The sequence below is a fragment of the Panicum virgatum genome, chromosome 7N, assembly GCF_016808335.1.
Source record: "Panicum virgatum strain AP13 chromosome 7N, P.virgatum_v5, whole genome shotgun sequence".
In the NCBI taxonomy this organism is placed as follows: domain Eukaryota; kingdom Viridiplantae; phylum Streptophyta; class Magnoliopsida; order Poales; family Poaceae; genus Panicum; species Panicum virgatum.
Window position 1 is genome coordinate 37007591 of NC_053151.1, and position 18194 is coordinate 37025784.

The following is an 18194-nucleotide window of genomic DNA, read 5'->3' on the forward strand; positions in this document are numbered from 1 at the left end:
CAACGCGATGTGCCACGCGCTCAAGCTCGTTCACCAGGCTTTCTGAGTGCCGATGGAGTGTGTGAGCCCCCATGTAATTCATCTCCTGGCGTAGGGCCCTGGTGCGCTCCTCTGACGGCATAGATAGATCAACGTTGTCGAGAGCACCCTCTGGTGAGAACCCCTTCCATCTGATGCCATGGTTGCGGGTCTTCTCAAAAGAGCCGATGAGATCGGCCTCGAACTGAGCTTTGACCTCATCGTATTTTTGCTTGTGTTCCAGAGTCAGTTCTTCATACGTGACAGGTTTGGTGACCGGCAGAACCGATGCTTGGTCCTGAGCTCCTGTCATCTCTGCGGCGGGCGTTGTTGTTGATGAAGGTCCCACCAGGCGTGCCAGAATGTGTTGTCGGTCGAAACCCACCGGCGAGCAGCGACAGGCAACACGAAGAGCCGGGAGGTCACCGGAGCGCTGGCAGGCACTGCTCCCTCGTCGACGGCCCGCAATTCCGTCACGCGCCCGGAGATTCCAGAGAATGTCGGGCGTGCCACCTGACCTATACCCGATCAGGAAGGTGCGAACGTGCTTGCAACGATTTGCCTGCATACACAAACACGTGGAAACGTAAGTCCGAGCCGTGGTCGGCTCCCCGGGACGACTCTTGCATCGGCTTTAAAGAGCCGATCGAGTCCCGGTGTTAGATTGGATCTGTTTGCATACGGATATTGGTGAATAAAGCAAATAACTGTAAAGCTGCTTCAATTAAATCTAACTAATCTAATCCACGACGGTAAAAGCTTCACTGTCAGATCGGAACATCCTACATGTGATTGGGCCTAATGAACGTAACAAATAACTAAACCATAACCCAAAACAGAGGCCTAAGAACTAGCAAGAGCCGATTTCTGGATCAACTCCCTATTAAGACTAAAGCAAAGCATTCAACACGCCACCGGATCATCCAATCCGTTTGCAAGGCCTAACCTATCAGATATTGCACCAACTTTTAAGAATAAGAGCAAACCATAACAGATCAGATCTACTAAACATAAAAGAAGCATGGTGTTGCCCTTACGCAGCTAACTCTATGCAACAAGAGCTAGTATAAGATGATGACATGATCGCGTAAAGACAACATGATATTCGTAGACAATTAGCAACAAAAGCACGATAGATCTACTAAAGCTGTGCTACGAACACCAAGATAACTAGTACTACTCGCCATCAAAAATGCTTCAGTACGAGTAATACCAAGGTAAAAGCGATCAGGGCAGCATGGCGCTTACTTGGATGAAACCCTAGGATTAGGGGTGGCGATGCGCCGAGATTGTTGTTTGCGAGACGTGATGACGTTCTTTTTTCATGAATAACATAGGGTACATATTTATAGTCCGGAGACTTGGGAAACAATCTAAACTAATTTTGTCCCGATCGGACTCTATCTCTAATCTTGAACTAAATCTAAAGATACATGGCCCATGTGGCCCAAATGCTCACGCAGGAGCCGATTTACAAGCCTTCTTCAATCTCTTCATTAAGCTCATCTTGCTTTCGGCCCATAAATTAACCCTGTTAATTTATGGCGATAACACCGTGTAGATGAAGCATTGAAAGATCCGGATTGGGTGAATGCTATGCATGAAGAATTGAATAATTTCACCCGGAATCAAGTTTGGGATTTAGTTGAGAGGCCCAAGAATTACAATGTCATTGGCACAAAATGGGTCTTTAGAAACAAGCAAAATGAAGATGGAATGGTTGTGAGAACAAGGCAAGATTGGTAGCTCAAGACTTCACTCAAGTCGAAAGTTTGGATTTCGGTGAAACTTTTGCTCCCATTGCTAGATTAGAAGCTATTAGAATTTTATTAGCTTATGCTTGCTCTCACAACATAAAACTTTTCAAATGGATATGAAAAGTACTTTCTTGAATGGCAAGATTAGTGAACTTGTTTTTGTTGAGCAACCTCCCAGTTTTGAAGATCCCAAGAAGCCTAATCATGTATACAAGCTCTCTAAAGCTCTCTATGGTCTTAAGCAAGCTCCACAAGCTTGGTATGAAAGGTTGAGGGACTTTCTTATTTCTAAATGTTTTAAAATTGGTAAGGTTGACACTACCTTGTTCACTAAAGCAATTGGTAAGGATTTGATTGTTTGTCAAATTTATGTTGATGATATTATCTTTGGTTCAACTATCCCAAGTTTTTGTGAGGAATTTGGTGAAGTGATGTCTAGGGAGTTTGAGATGTCCATGATTGGTGAATTGAGTTTCTTTCTTGGACTTCAAATCAAGCAACTCAAGGAAGGCACCTTTGTGTGTCAATCAAAATATGTGAAGGATATCTTGAAGAAATTTGGTATGGAAGATGCAAAACCAATCAAGACTCCTATGGCCACCAATGGGCATGTCGACCTAGATGAGGGAGGTAACCCAGTTGACCAAAAGCTTTACCGTTCTATGATTGGTAGTTTGCTTTATTTGACCGCATCTAGGCCCGACATCATGTTTAGTGTTTGCATGTGTGCACGATTTCAAGCCGCACCTAGAGAATGTCATTTGACCACCGTCAAAAGGATCTTGAGATACTTGAAATATACTCCTAATATTGGCTTATGGTATCCCAAGGGTGCTCATTTTGATTTGGTTGGATTCTCGGTTTCAGATTATGCGGGGTGCAAGGTTGATAGGAAGAGCACCTCTGGTGGTTGCCAATTTCTTGGAAGATCTCTTGTTTCTTGGTCTTCAAAGAAGCAAAATTCCGTGGCTCTTTCAACCGCCAAAGCGGAATATATTTCGGCCGGAAGTTGTTGTGCACAACTATTATGGATGAAGCAAACAGTTCTTGATTTTGGTGTGAAGTTTGATAAAATTCTAATATTGTGTGATAATGAAAGCGCCGTGAAAATTGCAACTAATCCGGTGCAACATTTAAGAACCAAGCATATTGATATTCGTCATCATTTTCTTAGAGATCATGTGAAAAAGGGTGATATCAAGATTGATGGAATTGGCACGGATGATCAATTAGCGGATATATTCACCAAGCCTTTGGATGAATCTCGGTTTTGCAAGTTAAGAAATGAGCTTAATATTATTGACTTCTCAAATGTGGCTTGAAAACTAGCACATGTGGCATATGGTTCTTTCATGCATTCTTTGTTTCTTTTTTCTAAATTTTTGGAGTATTTTTTAGCCATTTATGAGTTTTCATGATTTAACTTGATTTATTTTGATTTCTTGTTGAAACTTGCTCATATGAGTCTTTGGAAGGTTTTCATGCAAGTTTTGAGATTTTTAAATTTTTATATGAGCAATGATCCCAAATTGAAGTTCGAATTGAGAAAGTTGGCAAAATTCTGGGCTGTCTGAAATTTGGTACAGAGGACGGTCTACGGGTAAGAGGCGGACGATACGCCGTTCATGAGACTTGTTCACCAGAGGCTCTGCAGAGAAGTTCTCAACCGCAAAATTACACTGCAGACGGTCCGCGAAAGGACCACGGACGGTCCGCTTATCATCGGTTCATCCGGCAAGCTTCGGATACATCGGTGGTTTGCTACTGAGCAATGCGCGGAGGGTCCGCCATAGGTCCGCGGACAGTCCGCTTGTGTTGGCAAAAGTTCACCAGAGGCAGTTCTAGTCAGTTGTTGGATCAAATTTTTGCTGAGGCGGACGGTCCGCAAAGGTAGCGCGGACAGTCCGCGCCTAGACAGAATGGTGGGGTCGGCCAGATCTGACTTATATGGGAGTGTCCCTTTCCTTTTCCCCCACCAACCCTCACCAAACCTCCAAAAGGCTCTCTCTCTCTCTCTCAAGCACGTGGGGGAGACGACAAGGTCAAGACTTTTTGGCGTGGTTTCCGGACGGTCCGAGCACATCCCCGGACTCTACTCTGATTCTCCATCATGTCCTCTCAGTATTTCAATGATTCCTCTCCTTATGTTTTTGGATTTCATCATGAAAGAGGTTAGGGTTTGGGGTGCTCCGATCTATTTTTTGGGCCATGGATTCATGAAAATAGTTGGGGGATCTTGTTTCTAGTGATGAGGAGATGCTATGGTTAAAATTTGGTTGGTGGATTTGATCTAGAACTCAAATAGTGATTGAATCAAGTTTTGGGGCGATTTTCTGCTCTCTGTGCATGAACAGATGCATCACGGACAGTCCGCGCCTGGCTGGCGGACGGTCCGCCGTTAGGCAGAATCAGTAATGGATGCGGACGGTCTGCGGCCTTCATGCGGACGGTCCGCCAGTGCACAGAATGGCTGATTCTTGTTCTCTTGTGATGATCTTACTTGGCTTGGATATTATACTTGAATATATAAATCTTATGATTGATTATTGATTTCAGGCCACCCCGGAAGGTTCTCAAAGCAACCACATCAAAAATCAAGAAAACTAAAGTATCAAAGAGGCAAAGAGACAGTGATGATTCCGATGATGTGGACTATGATCCTAATCTCAGTGAGATGGTTGCAGCATCCTTAGTTGGTGGTGTTGGAGATGACTCGTCAGAGGAGGGCATTGAGGGTGAGGAGGATGATATCACAGCCCTCATGGGGCTAAGTCTTCCTAGTAGACAGTGGACGGCTGAGTCTTATTCTAATGCAAGGTCAATCAATCAATTTCATCAGCAAAGTGACACAAATATCCTCTACTTCAATACTCAGGTACAACAAGATGCCTACTTTGGTCATATGGTTAACAAAACGGTCTTTAAGCATCAAACCATAGACCTAGTCTATATGAGATCACAACCAGTTATGACTGAGCTAGTTGATAGGTTTGAGCAAATGGGATTAATCAATTTTCTGCAGCATAGGTGTGATTGGAATGGGACAGTTATTCGACAATTCTATGCAACTCTAGAAATTAGCATGAAAGAAGAAAAGATTTATTGGAAAACTGGGATGAGGATATATTATGCTACCTTTGCTCAATTTGCTGCTGCAAACCAGTTAGATTATGATTTTATCACAAATGAGCAAAGTATGAACATCGTATTGGAAAATCCTCTAGATGAAAATGATTATGCTGTTTATTATGAGCCTGCTAATGTGGAGATTAATAGAGAGTTTGGACGCACCCAAGGTCTTAGGCATCATCCTGCAGTGATCAATAAAATTGCAAGAGTCACCTTTATGCCTAAAAGTGGAAACAAGAACAAGATTAGAGGTCTCTACTGGAATGTGATCTCACATGTCATGAATGGAAACAAAATCAATGTGATTGCTCTTATCATGGATCAGCTAGCAGATCTGAGACTCAACCTTGAGACGAACCTGTATTTTGCACCTTACATCATGTCAATCATCAAGGCGAAGATCCCTTTTAGAGGCATTTGTGAGTGCAAGCATCAACCTTTCAGGCCTTTCAAGAATGACACAGCCTTTCTCTTGAGGCCTTTGACTCCTTTCAACGGAGATGATATGGATGCTGAAGCACAGGGGCAGGATGGTGATGATGATAGTGATGATGATGCTCACATGGGAGCAGCTGCAGCTCAGCATGCCATGCCACCACCACATCCTCAAGTACAGCAGCAGTAGGCTCCTCCAGCTGGCTACTTTGACCCTTACTTTGCATCCATGTAGGAGAGCATGTTCTCTCAGATTGCGGGGTTAGCTAGTCAGATGCAGAGTCAGATGAACCTCAACTTCCAGAACATGCAGCAGTAGATGTTCCAGCCCATAATGGCTCGGATGCAGGGGGTCAGGAGAGTTTACACTCAGACATAGCAGCCCTGGACTCCCGCTTTGAGGATTTGCCTTCTTCTGAGAAGTTTGAGCAACTTGAGCAAAGGCAGCAGCATCTAGAGCAGCGCTTTGACACTTTCAGCACAGCCTTCACCGGTTTTTCTGACCACTTCTACTCAGTGTTCCCGGCTCCAGTGCCGCCTCTAGAGTTCTACCCGCACCAGCCGTTCTACCCACCGCCACCTCCTCCACCGCCAATGGATTGACCTTCTTGGCAATTGATGCCAAATGGGGAGAAGGAGCTTTGGAGTGCTTGGATCTAGGGGGAGCTCATGGACTTCACATGGAGATCATTCGCTTTCGGCTTCCGCTTGCTACTCTTGTTCCATTTGTGTTGAACTCTATTGCATTACTTGTTTATGATTTGTGTCTTGCATGAACTCGGTTTGTGATTTGTGGTTGGATTTGAACATTTGGTTTGTAATGTGTGGTGAACTATGTTGATTTGTGTTACTCATGGACTTCACATGGAGATCATTTGCTTTCGGCTTCCGCTTGCTACTCTTGTTCCATTTGTGTTGAACTCTATTGCATTACTTGTTTATGATTTGTGTTTTGCATGAACTCGGTTTGTGATTTGTGGTTGGATTTGAACATTTGGTTTGTAATGTGTGGTGAACTATGTTGATTTGTGTTACTCTTATATACTTATGTTCATTTTTTGGTTGTGAGGTTGTGCTAACCAAGCTAAAATTCATATCATATATATATCTTGTATCTTGTATGCCTCGATTTCCACTTGTAGGGGAAACTCCGTCAAAATTTTCAAATATATACATGTGCTCTTGGTATTCATTCAAATTTATAAGCACATATCAAGGGGGAGTTCTTTCTACTCATCGAACTTAGGAAAATTTATTCATACCATATTCTGAAATTTTCAAGAAAAATGAGTAAGTTCTTCCAATGTTCAATTCCAAGTCCACCATATGCCTTGTGTGTAAAGTTGACTTGAACACTTTTATCACTACAAAATTAGGTGTTGTCATCAATTACCAAAAAGGGGGAGACTGAAAGCATCTAGTCCCCTAATTCGAGTTTTGGTAATTAATGACAATGATTTATGGATTAACAATTCATTCGAGATAATGAGCATAGGTTGATCCACGGATGAAAGGGATTTGGTTGTGAACGTGTGGAGTTTGGAGATGATATGTAAAGCTCGGGCTCAAGGCAAAGGTATAAAATAGTTCTTTTATAGTTTACCGGTCACAAGGTGTTTAGTGGATGAAAAGTGACCGGATTTGTTGGATAGATAGCCGTACTATCAAGAGGGATTGTGTACTCGTGCTTGACGGGTCTTTAGTGCCATTTTTCTCAAAATGTCTAGATGTATGCATGAGGGCTAACGATGTTTTGAAAAGATTTGAAAAAGATCAAGTTTGAGAGCTGACTGCACAAGTGCAGACAGTCCGCCTCTGTGGCGCGGACGGTCCGCACCCGTACCAGAGAGCCTGTTAAACTCGAGTGGGAATTTAAATTGGCTGGCAGATAGTCCGGCCCAGATGGGTGGACGGTCCGCCGCTCTAACTCAAAATGTACCAGAGAGGGTGTTTTCTCTGGTTGAGGCGATGATCTGTGCGGCGGACGGTCCGCCCCTGGGGTGCGGACGGTCCGCCGACTATTTGACAATTTGTACCAGAGACATTGTTGTCTCTGGTGGATTTCAAGGATGAATGGCGGACGGTCCGCCCCTGGGGCGCGGATGGTCCGCCGGCTAATTTCAAAGTTGTACCAGAGACGATGTTCGTCTCTGGTGGTGTGGAACACATAACTGCGGACGGTCCGCCCCTGGGGCGCGGACGGTCCGCCATGGCTGTAACAGCTAGTTCTGACACGCATTAAGTGCACTCTGACTGACTAGCTTATAATGGCGGGTTCTGACACGTCATGACTTGTTACTCTTGGGAGTTGCCGCTCCCTAGACGGCTTGGAGAAGTGGATTTCGTGGAGCACCTCCAAGGAGATTGTTGAGGAGCCTCGATTTCGGTTGTGAGAGGTTTTGTGCTCACCTCACCGGAGTGGTGAAGAGCAACTCTAGTGGAATCGAGGTGTGGAGCGGTTCCTTGATTCAAGCCGGCTCAAGATCAAGAGAGTTCTTGATAGAGGAGCGGTTGACTCTTGGAATCCACCTCAACATGGATTAGGGGTGACCGGCAAGTCATCGACACCATGGGATAAATTCATGTGTCTATCTCGGTTATATCTCTTGCTCATCTTGTTTAGTTCATTTACTTTAAGAAATTTACTTTACTAGAGCTTGATTTGTATCTTGTCACCCTAGGTTGCAAACCCAACTAGAGTTAGTAGTAGCATGACATAGGGCTTTCTTTTGTTACTAATTAAATTTCTCTAGTGTTGTTGGTTTTAGATTTTAAACCGCCTATTCACCCCCCCTCTAGTCGGTGTTCTTGATCCTACACACCCCCACAACGTTTTCACGTTGTGGGCATCCGTACCCCAGGTGGTGGGTACGGCAAGGGGTTGATGCCCGGACTCTCTCCTAAGGATAAAGGAGAAGCTGAGTCCGTGGCATCCTCCCCTAAGGGTGCCAAGCGCGTCAAGAGTCACATCCCCCCTCCTCTGATAACACGTCCCGGTGGGCAGTATGAGAGCGAGGATGAGCAGGTCCTCAAGGGACCTAAGGTCGCCTAGCTCCTCCACACGATAATCAAGCTGCGCAATGGGCAAAAGAAGCTTAGCGACCGCGTGGCGGAGCTCACTTTAGAGCTCAAGTCCGTCAAGGACGACTACGACACGCTCCGCCGCGGTCTAGGCATTAAGGTAGAACGCCTAGAAAAGCGAGTTGAGAAGGACAACAAGTAGATTGCACATCACCCTTCATAGTATCCTTTGGGCACATTACCCCTTTTACTTTCAGTATTTATTTTCATGTATTTCCCTTCAAATTGTAATGTGCCCCCATATTTGATAATTGAATAAAGAGATCAATTCCCCGGTCTTCAAACCGGCAGAGTTTTGTTTTGTTTCCATGTGTTTTTGAATAAGATCGCAGGCAAAAGACCAGTGTGGGGGAGCAGCATGCACCAAACACAGCACACAACACCGAGACGAACCACACACGAAAAGAACAAGGCCAGAGGGGCCACCCTTGGGCCGGCCGACCCATGGGTTCGGCCGAGCCCAGGGAGAGCCCACCCTGGCCCATCTTCCTCCTGGACCTCGGTTTGCATCTCTAATCATGTTTCCCCTATGTTCCAAAAAGAAAATCCTGCTCAAATAAATAAAAAAAATTAAAAAGAACCATGCACTCCATGCACTTCATGATAAAATTTGCATACTCTTTATTCCTTATGTTTACCTCATTCTTGTGAACTAACTCATGATAGGGACCCCATGCTAATCTAATAATTGACTTTTGCGATATGGTTAAAATGAATGGAACCTAGTCCTCCCTTGCAAAGTACTTAGAATTTTCTTTTAAAAAATAAAGTTCTGATAGCATGGCTCCTCGTTTGTTTATAAAATTCCTATCCAAGGCCATACATTATTCAAACTTAAAAACCTTCTACACATGCAACCTGTTATCTCTTTGAGCTATGTCAAATTGTTGTGACCCTTTTGAGAGATTCATTTCATACTCCCATGATCAAGATCGCGTACATATTTCCACCACATGCTATGCTTCTACACTAAGAAGTAAGCAAAATTCTATCCATCCACCAAAAATATCCACACACTTTCACATCTTGATCAAGGTTTATGACTTTTTTCTCCTAAAGGATCCGATCTTTGACTCAGCAACAAAAGAGGAACAGGTATGTTTTCATCTTTTCCCTACCCTGAGCTCCACATAAGCCTTTTTAGAGGTAGGAGGAAAAGAAGGCACAATCTGCCTTGCTAAGGAATCCAAAAAGCAAAAAAAAAAAGAGAGAGATCCGAGTGAACAAACTGAGGAGCTAAGCTATGTTTCAGTTTTGAAAATTAATAAAATCTAAGTACCTAAGCTTGGGAGACTAAGGAACCTGAAGTTTAAACCGTTCCAAGTTTCAATTATCAAGGTAAGCATGGTAGACACTTAAAAAAGTTCACAAGTATGGGACAAAACTTGGAATAACTTGTATGCAGGTTTCTTCAAGGGGGTGGCATCCACCTTAGTCTTTGCCTCTTTACTCGAGGACGAGCAAAGGCTAAGTGTGGGGGTGTTGTTGACGGCCCTTAAGTCAGAAATAAAGCCGTCAACTCCTGCATCTTTTCGTAACTTTCAAAGCACCAAAAGTAGTTATATCGTTTAATGCTAACCATTTCCACGAGTTTTGGTGATTCTTGGATTGCAGGCATCCACACCCGGAATAGGGCCAAAATAGACGACAGACGCGACATAGATGCACAGAATATCCGACACTGCGTCATACCAACAAAGAGGGCCCACAAACCAGACCAAACCGACAAATCCAGCCCTGGCACCAACCTATCTGACATCAGGACCCACCAAGTAGAGACCCAGCAGAAGGCGGTGGCCAGAGGCGGCCAAGGGGGTCCGGCCGACCCCACATGGCAGTGGACCAGGCTGAGATTTGGCGGGAAGATCGTTCTTATCCTCCAGAAGGCGGTTATCCATGTTCCCATATCTGTTGGTGGCGGGAACCGACCTTTGGAGCTATAAAAGGAGCCCCACACACCCTCTCAAATAATCACTCATTCCATCATCACTCCACTTGGGGAGAAGTAGTAGTAGGTCTCCACTTGTATTAGTAGAGTAGAGGGAGTGTGCGGGAGAAGGATCGGAGAAGAGCCAGACGTGTCGGCCACTCTTTGTCTTGTACCTCGGCGGGTACGAATCATTCGAGTAAGTATCCGAAGTTCATCTTTTGTTAAGTTCTTGGTCTAGTATTCTTAAGTTATTCATTTGTTTACGGGATCATCATCCATTCTCGTAACAGTTGCTCTAGTAGAGGGCCCCTGATAAAGACGGGTAATCCTGCGCAACGCTAGAGTAAGTAGTCGAAAGCTTAAGTGTGGTGCTTAGGTCCAAGATTACCTTTGTTTGCCTCGTGCTCCATAGTATTGCGGGGTAGACCGCAGGTGGTGACAGCCTTGTCGGTCCGCGACCCAGCCGGGCTGGGCGCCACATACGACCCGGCGTGTCTCCGCGACCCAACCGGGGCCTCAGGGCCCGGGCGCCGCGACTACTCGGTGCGTCTCCGTGACTCCGCCAGCGACCCTGCTCGGGGGTTGGGCGCCACATACGACCCGGCGTGTCTGCGTGACCCAACCGGGGCCTCAGGGCCCGAACATCGCGACTACTCGACGCATCTCCGTGACTCCGCCAGCGACCCTGCTCGAGGACTGGGCGCCACCTACGACCCGACATGTCTTCGCGACCCAGCCAGGGCTTCAGGGCCCGGACGCCGTGACGACCCGGCGCGTCTCCGTGACTCCGCCAGCGACCCTGCTCGGGGCCTGGGTGCTATCTACTACATGGCGTGTCTCTGTGACCCAGCCAGGGCCTCAGGGCCCGGACACTGCGACGACCCGGCGTGTCTTTATGATCCAGCTAGGGCCTCAGGGCTCTGACACTGTGGCTACTCGGTGAGTCTTCGTGACTCACTAAGTCTTCAGGGCCTAGACGTCTGGACTACTCAAAAAGTCTTAGTGACTTAACCCAGGGCTCTAGGGTCGGGGTAACCGAGTCTGGTTCGGCCACCGTGGCTACCTCAAGGTGGCTAAAGGCTGATACCTTCAGGGGATTAGTGTGACAAGGATATTGGCAGCACGTTCCAGCATTAGAACAGATAAGAGTTGAAGATCATTTCTTTGACCCTCGAAAAGCTTCTCTGAAACCTTCCGAAGCTCGGGGGCTACACCCAACGGGTGCGCCCAGGGGCACATCCCGTTCTAGATTCACAACGACAACGGACATTCTTAATGAGCACCGAAGGACTTCATTCAAGTACGACAAGGTTCAACTCGGCCCTCCGGCGCTCGGGGGCTTGACGGAGGTAGATCTATGTACCTCCCTGCCGAGTGGGGTCCCCGAACCTGGGAGACTACCCTGCTCGGTGACTCGGCTACGACTACTCGGCGCGCAGGACTCGGCTGTGCGCAGATGGGATCCCCAGTGGATTAGGATGAGAGGCCCCAGCTAGAAGCCCGAATATCTACAGATCTTAACCGACCTCCTTCCTTGTAAAACAACCCGAGCATATCATTCCATGTACCCCTTCGGCTCCTGGTCTATATAAAGGAGACGTAGGCCGACCCATAGACTCTCTCTCTCTCTCTCTTCTTTCGCAGCATTCCACAAACCCTAATACAACCCCGAACACAGGACGTAGGGTATTATGCTCATTACGGCCCGAACCTGTCTAAGTCCCTGCGTCTTCGTGTTACCATCGAGCTCTTGATCCTGAGATCCCCTGAAACTCTACTGCCGGGTACACCCCTGGTAGACTGGCCGGAATAACAATCCGACAATTGTTAAGCTCTTTCCAATACTCTAGCCTTAGGGCAAGCAGTGCTACACGTCAGCAGTCTCATGGTTGTCTCATACAGTTCCACATAAGATTTTTGATGATGTGGAGGAGAGAGAACAAAGCAGTTGTTTTGAGAAACAATCATCTCATAAGCTAAAATTAAGAACTATGAAACCGTTTTCTCACCATTGTACGAGTTGTTGTTGCCATGGTAATTATAATATTTCTTTTTTCATTACACAAATTAAGGGATGTGGTACTATTATAAGATAACTAAAAAGACATCCATTTAGAGATTGTTTGTTAGATTGTCTTAAGATGACGTGTATATACTCCAATATTTATTGGACGACTCCAATGTACTTGCCCTTATTACAGATTTCATTTTCTTTGTGATTAGGATCAGATACCATCGTATACTCAATCCACACACACAAACAAGAATAGCACATGTAGCACATAGGGTATAACTCCACGTCAGAGGTCCGAATCTGTATAAATTTTATGTTCCATGTGCATTCAAGTCCCGGGCCGGTGTAATCCCGAGCCAGAGTCGATTATTCAATTTTTTATGGTTCCCTTTACTAAGTATAAGAAAAGTACCACATGAGCTTAGTGTATGCCTAATAATGAACCAGAGACCGTACCATATCCACATATATATACTTGGTTGAACTTTAAGCTCGAGTTTTCAAATGGTGCCATTGAACCAAGCTAGATCACTATATATATATCAGATGCGAGCTAAGCTGCCATATATAATTAGATCACCATATCGGCCCTGGGAAAGCAATCGCAGTAGGGGCCGCTGATCACCACATCAACTCCAGTGCGCTCAAACGACGACAGCCTCTACAAAGGCCGTACATCCCCTATCACTTAGAAAATACTTCTTTTGTCACGTCACCTTTTACGCCTCGCCCAGTGTCCTTGTTTTCTACCCTTCACTAGATGAGGAGTACTGTAGTGTAGCACTGCTCACCACTGCGCACTCCATGTCTCAGTCACTTCACATCTCTCCTTTTTAGGCCAAACACCACCCCCCCACCAGCCCCTGCGCTCCCCCTAAAAATAGAAGCAGCAGCATGCAATTCCCCACACCTTCAAACAGATCATGAAGCTGGTGGTGCTCACTGCTCTCCCGGCCCTGCTGATCACCAATCACCAGATGATGGGCCTATGAGTGAACCAGCAGCCTGCAGCAACTGTTACTACTACCGCCACCGCCAGCACTGGGAAAGAGTAAGCAGCAGCAGATGAGATCAACCAGCAGCGGCTATCTTCCAGACCATTCCAATACTTACTGATCTTTAACCCTATCTTCTTGCTTATGTATGATTGCCTCTCTGATGCTCCATGGATGATCTTGTGCAGACTCAAGAAGCCAAGCCTCCAATTCGCCATCAGCGAGATCGAGCTCGGCTGTGCTAATTCCACCCAAAGGTAACTTGCTCCTTTCTTTATTCTTTTTGTGAAAGAAGAATTTCCCACACAGAAAGAGACATATATTTGTTCTAGTCCTCTCTCAGATGTATCTGCATCCACTTCAATCTTCTGAGCACCAACTCCCAAACAGATCCCTCCAATCCCAGCTTGTGCTACTATACAAAAATGCTCATGCGCGCACAATGACACAAGTAATCATTGAACTCATCATGCTTACGAGAAGATGGAGTAAACCTCCATCTTTACCAATATTATTATTATATTGATACGCAAATAGTCATTTCATTCATTGGGCGATCGAAGAACAGTAAGGTAGATCCCTACTGGATTATTTAACTAATAAAGAGGAAATTGTTTCAGCTCACAGCCACACTCCTTTCTTTTCTTCCTCCTCTTCTTCTTCTTCCTAGCTAGCTGATCCATGGACATGTCGCCGAACCCCGACAGCCCCTCGTCGGGAGGGGGCAACGGCGGCATCGGGTCGAGCAGCGGCGGCGCGTCGCCGTCCGTTGGTTCGATGACGCCGCAGTCGCCGAGCCGGTACGAGGCGCAGAAGCGGCGCGACTGGAACACGTTCGGGCAGTATCTGCGGAACCACCGGCCGCCGCTGAGCCTGGCGCAGTGCAGCGGCGCCCACGTCCTCGAGTTCCTCCGCTACCTGGACCAGTTCGGCAAGACCAAGGTGCACGGCCCGGCGTGCCCTTTCTTCGGCCACCCGAACCCGCCGGCGCCGTGCCCCTGCCCGCTCCGCCAGGCCTGGGGCAGCCTCGACGCCCTCGTGGGCCGCCTCCGCGCCGCCTTCGAGGAGAACGGAGGCCGCCCGGAGTCCAACCCCTTCGCCGCGCGCGCCGTCCGCCTCTACCTCCGCGAGGTCCGCGAGCACCAGGCCCGCGCCCGCGGCGTCAGCTACGAGAAGAAGAAGCGCAAGAAGCCGCAGCAGCTGCAGGCAGGCGACGGCAGCGGCAGCCTCCACGGCCACCCCCACCAGCCGCCGCCCCCGCCGCCCGCCGGCGCCGCCTGCTGAGCTCGATCTGGTCGACCGACGGCTCGATCGCGCGCCCAACCACGCTCTCCTATTTGGCCGGTACGGTATGCCAGATTGAGCTCGAGCATCTACATATTTTATGTATCGTTCAGTTCGCGTACGATGAATGCATGCATGGCATGTGCTTTGGCACCACCAGTAGTGGGTGCTGCTGCCTGCGTGTACTGCATTGCAGCTTGTGTGTTTAATTCGATTGGCTTTAGCTCTGGTGTTGTTTATTAGTCGGTCTATTTGCTTGTAGCCTTGTAGGAGTGAGCAAGTGTTTGCTGTACTTCGAATAAGAGGATCGGAGTGTGTCCTTTGAGGTCTAGCTAGGGACAGGGAGATACATATATGGAGATCTCTCTAGCTGTTTGTGGAAGATTTGAAAGCCCCTCTGTGTTTGTGTGTGTCCAGTGTCCGTCCGTCTAGACATGCATGTGTCAATCGATTCTGGCAAGCAGCAGCATCTCTTGTTTCTTGTTTTGCTTCCTGTTTCGTTTCCTTTTTAGGTACTGGGATGCAGTAGTAGTGTGCTTGGGTAGTGAGAGAGATCGATGTGAATGATCCATGCCCAGTTGCCTGCACGTACGGCGCGAGGAGAACGCGACACAGTGCCACGCACCAAATAATAGGAGCATCGCATCGGACAAGCATGTGTACTACCCACTAGTGATGCTCCTCATGCTGTGGCTTGGATGCAGCATGTGTGTCAATTGCGAGTACTGGCTAGCTGTCCTTTGTTTTACGATCGATCTTTTCCCCCATGGGTTTCTGAAAGTCTCGTCCCATCGTGGGGGGGCTAGCTCTGCTATTTGATGTTCTTGTGGCACTTGAAGCATTGCATAGGAACACATGCTTCCTTCGTTGCTAGCTAGGTTTCCTTGGCGATCTAGTATGTTGTTAGTTGCGCCTACGGTTTATGGCATTTGGGAACAAATAGTATACCATAATGCAACGGAGTTCTGATATATATAATTTCATCATTCAATTAGAAATTAACCAAATAAAAACGAACTGAAATGAAATTTCTGATACAATTATTCCTTGTCAGTTATGTTATATACGTATGTCCATGTGTCTGCTGAAACATTGTTATCAGGAAAAAAAGTTGTTCAAAAAACTAGCATCTCAAATGTTTGTTTTTCTCGGTGGTGTCTTTTGCTGGTACAAATATTTGGAAGTTGCAAGATTACTACTTACATAACTAATTGCCATTATATTTCTTGCATATTGACATGTACCATGATCGAACACAGAAGTAATAACACCGTATAGGAAAAACTATCAAACTACAATTACATTTTATCATATGAATGTGCCATCTGGTGGTAGAGGGTATTTTTTAACTATTTATATTTTACTGAAGACATGCAGTTCATGTGTGCTTCATCCAATAGTGGAGAAATAATTAATTTGCACATTTATTCGTAGTATATATAGTGCAGGGTTATTGTATATGTATGGCATCTGTGATTTATATTTATTGTAATTTTCACTTATGATCGTTTCTCATTTTAGATTTTTTTTCTGTAAGAATCTTGCACACATTAAGTAATTAATTAATTAATCCATACTTTGATCAACATGTTTTAAGTAATAATCAAAATAAAAGAAGAGGCATAGGAGTAGATAGGAAAAGCACTAAAATGTAGTTATGCCCCTCATTGGCAAACCAATTTTCTAAATATGCATGTACCGTTCCTCTCATTAAGAGTATTTCATTGTTCAAATGCATATGGTAAAATTTATAAATATGGATAACATCATGAACATTTTGAATTACATTGGAGAATATTTTCATTACATCATGGTAGATCAATATATCTTGTTGGAATCAATGCTGGTTAAACTTAGTTATCATGTCAGTGCCAGGCATGCATCACTTTGTTTCTAATTAACCAAACGGGTTGTTATACAATTTTGATTTGAACCTTCCAAAGAATCGAACACCTTTCTTGGATTTATCATAAGCAATTTTGCCGTGAAATGATGGATATAAGCAGCTTGCTATCTTAGGTTAGAGGTTAGTAATAATGGCATATGGAGTATATTTATAATTAACAAGCAAAAAACTGGCTGCAATTTTTTTTCACTTTTGACACCGACAATCCTTGACTTAAGGTGTGTTACCCTTAGCTCATGCGCATGGAACTCTTAATCTATAGTTTGATATCCCTAAACTCGTATTAAGTGTTCTATTGAAGGTCCAAACCCAGCACTTATTATATCTCAATTGACGCTATATATGAATATAACATTCGGCGTAAAATGAAATGTATCCATGCCTTTTATATACTTAATTTGCTTAACATATATATTCAACAGAAACGGGATGCAATCTGGATGTGGTACGGTGCATAACTAATCTTACTTTGTGCTATTAATTAGTTAGCAATTAATAAATATTTTCCAGCTATATCCATGATTCGAACATTCGAGGTTTCATAGATTTGATTAGTTAATTGCTGGTTTTAATCTAAACTTGAGCAAACTTTATATTCCTGAATGCATTCCACTAACTTAATTAATTCCTTCTTAGTGTGCATTGCATTGTTGATGTGTCCTGAATAGAATTACGTTTCACACACAAAGTAGAGAGACAAAATGTTCATTATTATGTATTATTCATCATAAAACTGCTATTAGCTAGCAGACGCAATTGCATGTCGTCTCCCCTGACCGGGGTTTGCAAGAGTCAGGGTGTGGCAGCGAGGATCTCGCTATCTCTACAGATGGGAGAGTACGCCTGCTAATGGGGTTGAACCCGTCCCAAATCCGTCCCTACCCATATTTCAAGAGCCCTAACTACCACCCGCCCCAACCCACCCCGTCGGCCCAATGCCCCAACCCGCCCCAACCCGAAGTCACAACGGAAGATGATATGCGACTTACGCGCCGATCTACTACCATAGCGTCCCAACCCGTCTGTGTCGTCAACCCAACCCGCCCCAACCTATTTCATAGTGTCACCCGTTTCCACCCATCCAATAGTACCCGTATTAAAACCCACCCAAAAAACCCGTCAAGCCCCGCCCCATTAGCAGGAGTACGGGAGAGGAGGGGCGGAGATCGTATGCATGGTGATACAGATTCAAGAGCACTAATGATGAGTTGTCCATGAGATTCATTAACATATATATACTGTATGGAGTCGACATCTGTGTACCTTCCATGAACTCTGCATATGGCACGACGTTTACCTTCCATGAACTCTGCATATGGCCCGACGTTTTCTAGGAAATTAAACTGCCGCAGCAGATCGACAACGCTATTGCTATGACAGAGCGCTGGCTGTAACATGAAATGCCAAAGAAGGTCCCTAAATTTGCATGCGTGTACATGCATGGTAATATGGGAGGGGTGAGGGATTCCCACTAACCACTAAATCCTGACTTGGACCTTGTTTGGCAGAGGACTCAGAACAGATTCTAGGCTAAATCCACAAGAAGCTTTGCCAAATAATTTTTCAGATAGAAGTGATTATATATGCTGATTTCATGATGTGATTTTGTGAAATTAACTTCTATGCTGATTTCGTGATGTGATTT

The 18194-nt window shown here is 45.5% G+C and overlaps 1 protein-coding gene across 1 annotated transcript; it reads left to right on the forward strand.

Annotated features, from left to right (window-relative positions):
* Nucleotides 1-13157: 13157 nt before the first annotated feature.
* Nucleotides 13158-15121, forward strand: LOC120683444 (protein G1-like4). The gene is made up of 3 exons (XM_039965525.1): nt 13158-13415; nt 13548-13616; nt 14030-15121. Exon 3 carries the CDS (start codon nt 14041-14043, stop codon nt 14641-14643), a length of 603 nt encoding a protein of 200 aa, XP_039821459.1. The 5' UTR covers nt 13158-13415; nt 13548-13616; nt 14030-14040; the 3' UTR covers nt 14644-15121.
* The last annotated feature ends 3073 nt before the right edge of the window (nt 15122-18194 follow it).

Coding starts and splice junctions, on each gene's coding strand:
- LOC120683444 (XM_039965525.1), top strand. CDS start 14,041: ATGGACATGTCGCCGAACCCCGACAGCCCCTCGTCGGGAGGGGGCAAC.